Source organism: Pundamilia nyererei, unplaced genomic scaffold (genome assembly GCF_000239375.1).
Source record: "Pundamilia nyererei isolate P.nyererei 1_Seehausen unplaced genomic scaffold, PunNye1.0 scaffold00016, whole genome shotgun sequence".
Taxonomy (NCBI): Eukaryota; Metazoa; Chordata; class Actinopteri; order Cichliformes; family Cichlidae; genus Pundamilia; species Pundamilia nyererei.
The window spans coordinates 4,985,223-4,991,690 of NW_005187417.1; the positions used below are offsets into that span (position 1 = coordinate 4,985,223).

The 6,468-nt window shown below is 37.5% G+C and overlaps 1 protein-coding gene across 1 annotated transcript in view; it reads left to right on the top strand.

Moving 5' to 3' along the window:
- Positions 1-576: 576 nt before the first annotated feature.
- The window catches only part of LOC102195743 (coxsackievirus and adenovirus receptor homolog), a 32,783-nt gene continuing 26,891 nt past the window's right edge, over positions 577-6,468 (top strand). Inside the window, exon 1 of the mRNA XM_005725664.1 lies at positions 577-928. Within this exon, the coding sequence (XP_005725721.1) occupies positions 577-928 (352 nt within the window). The remainder of the gene's footprint in view (positions 929-6,468) is intronic.

Genomic DNA, 6,468 nt, shown 5'->3' on the forward strand with positions numbered 1-6,468 from the left:
AAGATCTGCAATCATTCATCTTTCCCCCTTTTTATTCCATAATTGCGTTGCACATGTGCAATGACAATAAAAGGCAAGTCTATTCCTGGGTGTTTGGCTCCTAGTCTACTCTTTACTTCATTACTCCTTTCCCTTCCTGTCAAACTTAATACTGTCAACACTTGTCCAATCATCTTCTTGCCTGCCTTGTTTGAGTCAATCAGCCTCCACTCTGTGTTTTAAATCTGTCCTCTTCTTCATTCTCCTTTACAGGCTTCGTGCAACCCATGTCCACGTCAGTCAGAGCTCCATTCAAGAATCCATCTTCATCTTCACCACCACGAGCAACTAGAATCCTATAACCACTGGCATTACATTTTGTCATAATTGGCCATCAGAGTCTAATTGCTAAATACATCAATTTTCTCCAATCGAGAGACTTCCGGTTTTGACGAGCATGGGGTAGTCACACTTTCCCTTAGCTCCCGCAACTTTTAGTTATTTGAGCGAGCCCGCCTAACTTATTTTTTGAGGCAGATATCTTGGTGGTTTGGTGAAGCCGTCGGAACATTTGATGCCCTGCCATGTCGCCTAAACATGCGAAGTCGAATGACAAAACAACCGAATGCGCAGCTGCTAGCGTTCCTGCGAATAACAGCACTGCTAGTGGAGCACCATTCGGCTTTACTGGTGGAACTAAAAGTCAGCTTTTTTGACGATGTGAATAAAAAGCTGGACGGACTACAGAAGGCATCGGACAACCATGGTGAGCGCCTAGAATCTTTGGAGGAAAGCGCCAAAACGCTCGACCAGCGCCTTGCTAAAGTGGAGGATACCTGTGAGACACTATGGGTCGCTAATGAAAAGCTGAAGGCTAAGTTATCGGGCATGGAGTCGAGAAACAGACACTGCAATGTCCGCCTTATCGGCCTTGAGGAAGGGATTGAGGGTCCACAACCCTCACAGTTGTTGCAATTTTCTCCAATCATGTTCAATTCTTCCAAATGATCTCTCCTTACATGTTCCTTAAGTATTTACAGATGAGTTGGATTCTTCCATCCAAACTATAGGCTACCTACAGCTAACCACCAAAGCAATCACAAGGTTTTTGATTGGGCATCCTCATTGCAACCAATTTCACTTAGCTGCTAAATAGCAGCTGTTGAATAGCTGATGACACTGTACAGCTCTTGTGGTGGGCTTGTAGATAAACACTATTTCATAAGGATTTGGTCAGATGATGACAAAGGTTTCTACGGAATAATATAGGAAGACTAGTGTGGATGCAAATTTTGTGCAACTTATTGCAAACATTTTCTACAACTTTTTGTAGAGATTTAGACATTAATATCTCATAGACCTTATCATTTCCTTTTAAACTTTACATGTTTAAGTGTCCAGTGAACTGTACCCTACCAATCAAAACCATCAGTCAGATTAAATTTCCAGTAATTTCTATTGCAGCAGTACCAATGCAACATCTCACCAACCAAATAACGGTGTACTAGGGAACTGCTCTGTATCTATCTGGAAACTATTCTGCATAAATAGCATATTATCATACTGGTACTTACTGAGTGATATGCAATGCTGAATCTAATCTAACTTCATTGTGTCCAGGTAGATTCCAGAGGAAGTCCTGAACAGGTTTCGTAAAAGGTTCACATTAAAGTAATTTAGAAAAGGGGAGCAGTGACAGTTTCATGCTTTTAAAGCCCTTAAATGTAATTTCTTCCCACAAAATCCAACCTATTTCTAGACAAGTAATTCCTTTTTTAAAGCAGTTACTCAGAAAACTTTACAGTGCATTTTCAAAGTTTGAAATGAGTGGGTGTGCAAGGTCAAAGAGAAGGTAAGCTGGGCTTTAGATGCTTTTTCTCATAGTGTGCTTTATCGAATAGTGGCCATGGATAAAATGACTTTTTAAAACAGGCACAGAGCATTTAAAATAGCTGAAAGAAAATCATATATACATTTTAAAGAAATGTTATATATGTGTCCCCCTAAGACCTGAACTCTTTCATGGCATGTATTTGTAATTTCTCTTTGCTATTTGGGCTGATTGGGACCTGATGAATGTAAAAACAAAGAATTGCCTGATTTTTTTATTTTTTATTTTTTACCTCATTTTTGTTTCTGAGAAAAATGAGATCCACATATGTGGACATTGATTTTAAATTTCGACAGAACAGTAGCAGTATAATGTGCTCGTAAGTGGATATCAGGGCCTTGTAAAGCAACATTTAATATTTTGGTCTAGACAACCCAAAATGTGATGTCCACATATGTGGACGCCAGCTCCCTCGAGGATATAGTACAGTTCACATAAAGCACTTTATCCTCTGCCTCTAATGTGTTTTCTTCATGTGTCTGCTGAGTACCCCACCTTTTCTTGTAGCAGACACGTGAGCTTTGCAGGGTTTTTTTAAGGAAAGAAAAAAGAAAGCAAATAATAAAAAACAGTTTTTCATCACTTTAGACGTCATGTACTCTTTTTTTTAATAGCTTTTCATTTGAAACCATGGACATTTGACAAATGGTAGGTGTTTAGGTAGTGTATACAATAAATAAGGTGTACAGTAATTGTGTGTTTCCAGGAAGTTCTTTTTTGGGTGGTGGTGGTGGTGAGGTGGGGGAGTATAAAAACAAACCAAAAAAATCAATAAAAACACATTTTAATGGGTAATAGGAGAGTGAACAGAGACAGACAACTTGGACAAAAAACACACAAAGCTTATTGTAGACAAAGCAGCAATTTGTGGCAGGTGATTTGCTTTCAGTGGAGTTCAGCTCTCTTCAAATTAGCACCCTGAGTTTCCCAGCCATTGTTTGCTCCTTCAGTTTCCCTTGTTTACAGAGAGATTGTATTGCATTGTTATTCAGCTGCCTGGACACTGATTTCCTCAAGCACATTTTGATTGGTTTTCTAAAATTGTACATAATTTGTATTCATTAACTTGTGATTACAAAAGGAAGAATGGAGGGTGTTGAAAGCAATATTAACAGCTGAATAGCAATATCAAGGTAACCTTTTGTTAAAGTGGTCACTATCCAATCAGAAAGCTTTATGGTAATAAGAAAACGCTACAGGAGGAGCTCACATTAAAGCAAGAGCAACAGGTATCACACTGCTGTTGTTCCTTTGTATTCCACAGATAGATGTGTGTGTGTGTGTGTGTGTGTGTGTGTAGCACCTCCATTCAGGTAATATCAGTATAAAGTATCTATATGAATACTTAATTATTTTATTTTTTTACATGTGACATATAAACTATATATTTGAGGACACTGTACTCATTATTTTGACCAGCTACTAGCGACTATTTTAAAAAGGAGCAGTATGTTTAAACTAAGCCGCTCTCAGTTGAGAACAGGATTTTACCTCAGCTGTCCGCCCTGGCTCTCTGTATTCTTGTTATGGGCTGCAGTTTTCTTGATCCCAGGTAAGTACACAGACTGAATTACATGAATCTACCTATGCATGTATAAATGGTAAATATGGTGTATTTCTCTACTGCATAATACTGTTTTAGAAAAACTAACATTAAGTAAGGCATATTTTTATGGACAGTAATTGAGACCTTCACATCTATTCTCTATTGAAGTCTGCTGAGACATAGAGCTCAGTGGTGTTAGTTTTCCATGTTACCATGGCGCCCGGGCTGTCCAATCAGAGATTACGTTTGGAGATGATTGTTGACTCCCTAATGTTCCTGGGACTCACATATGTGCAACGTTTGTGTGCGTGTGTGTTTTTCCTTTTTTAGGGTGCGGCTCTTATACTGGGCAGCTCTTCTTATTTTGACTGAGAAGTATATTTAAAGTTTATTTTATTTTACTATAGACAAACAGAATTATCTGAAATGTAGTTTATGTTTATGTACTTTTTCCCACTAAGCACTTACACTTGTGGTCAGAAGTTCACATACACTCATTATGGGTATGAATATCATGGTAATTTGTTTTGGCTTTTTAATGATTTATTTGAACTCTTCTATTTCTGGGTTGTAATGATTATATAGCATGCACCTTTAAGAATTTGTGTTGGGGGGGGGGGATTTCTGTAGCCCACACAGGGTCAAACGTACACATACAGGGTCAAATATATTTATACATTCACTTAAATCTTTTATTAAGTGGTGCTGAAGGCTCTAAAGTGTACTTTAACTAGCAAGGCCAAGCCCTACTAACTTCTCAGTGGTGATCATTATTGACAATGACTGGTGGTTTCTCTTTGCCTACATAAAACATGTTTGGCATCACTCATTGGACTGACAAATATCATGAATTATGAGAAAGTCCAAGGAACTCAATTAAGATCTGAATTTACAGAAATTTGGAAGGTCTCTTGGAGACATTTCTAAACAATTACAGATTCCAGGATCATCAGTTCAAACAATTCTACATAAGTACGAGGTATACAAGTGTGTCATCCAGGGGTGACGCGGCATGAACTGGAAGCTGCTGGAACGCCACTGTCATTTGGCCAGAATGATAAGGTGTGTTTGAAGGAGTAAAGGTGGGGCTTTTGAACCTAAAAACACTATACCAGCTGTCAAGCATGCTGCATCATGCTCTTGGGCTGTTTTGCTGCCAGTGCCATACAATACAGAAAGGGGATAGAGTAATGAAAAATAACCATCTTCAGATTCTTCAACTCAAATCAACAGATGATTGAAACTTCGACAGAAGCATGACAATGTTCCCACACACACATCAAAACTGATTTTGAAATGGATAAAGCAGGCTGAAATCAAGCTTCTGGAACAGCTTTGCCAAAGCCCCGACCTTAACCCTATTGAATATTTGTGGACTATGATTAAAAGCAAAGTCCATTTAAGTTGCCAGGAAACAAACATAAATAGACTACAGATTCTAGATAAAATCACAGATAAATTTTTGGGATTTCATCTAGAAAAAGGGGGGTTGTTTTGCGGGTTTTTGTTTGTTTGTTTTCACCTTTTGCAGCTAATTCAAAATGTTTGCATACCACAAAAGCCAGTTTTTCTTGTTGAGCTTGAAAATGCTGGCCTTGTGACAGAGCCAATACAATGATGCAAAGCTCTTTGAGATTAGTTTTGCCAAGAACAGCATAGAGTTACTTATTCTCTGAATCTCATTTTTCTTCTGAAGGGCTGCTTTAAAAAAATGTAACCAGTCTTAAATATCTCTTAATTTAATTTGTCCAAGTGCTTTTCATATCCCTTTGTGATATTTGGCTAAAACAATTATGTTTTCGTACTCAGCCTTCCTTTAACAAAATATCCTGAATCATTAGATGTGGAGACTGTAAACTGTGGCCCAGTAAGTGTGAAAATAGGATATTTATCACTGACAACAAAAATAAGGATTAGATTAGAATCAGTATGTGTGTAATTAATTTATTTTTACTTACAACTGGCACGGCTGTAATTAAACAGCTAGCCGAAATTTCTTAATTCTTTATTTATTGCAAAACAATAGACATGGAGGAGGCTCTGATGAGAAATCAATCAAATACAGTTGATACACGAGATGATAAAATAATAAGAATATGTAAACATATCTATGTAAACCTTTGGGAATGCAGATATTACTAAGAATAGGGTTTGTTGCAAAGATTCCACAGGAGATGGATAGAGGATGTAGTATGTAAGTTTTGTTCTAGATTGTCAAATATAGATATTATAGATATTCTGCGTTGTTTTTTTTCCCTGTTAAAATTGTTAATATGTCTCTTGGGCAGGTGGAGGGATGGGGAGTAGTGGCAGCCTTGAAAGACAGAGAGTGACCTGGTGTCTTTCCAAAGTTGTGTAGCTGCTGCACAGAATGAAGTAGGGTGATCAGAGCTAACTAGCATATTTTGTACACAATATGGTAATATTTCTGATATGAATCTAGATATAACCTTTTTTTTTTTCAAGTGAGTTCTGTGAAGTACTTGGTGTTTGATTCCACAAGTTAGCACCTGATGATGATGATGATGATGATGAAGCTCAGTTCTCATTTAGTTTTTAGGGGTTTTTTGTGGGGGGTTTTTGAGGAACAGATGTTTATTAGTTCTCAAGATGCAGAAGCAAGACGATAACTGCAAAATTAAGTTTTGACTGGATGGATGATTTGAGTTGCAGATCGTCCAGAAAATGTCTGCTTCTCATGCCATTGCCTCTTGATGAAGTAGGAGAATGAGAGCAGGATATTAATTTGAGAAATATGTTGCAGATGTGTGATACATTTTCCATACAGTGTACATCAAATGTTAGAGTAGAAATAGATGGTGCAACCTGTCAGTTATTGTTGCTGTTAATGTTTTGAAACAATGCTGTTTGGGTGTCTGACAGGAGCATGATTGATCTGAAACTAAGATGTCTTTACAGACTCTTTGATCTCTGACTTATCGGATGATTTAAGACGTCTCCATGATGAAAATGATTAAAAACATAGTGCTTCTTGTCCTCTTTTGTTTTTGTTTGATTGTTTTGCGTTTTTGTTTTTTGTTTTTTGTTTTTT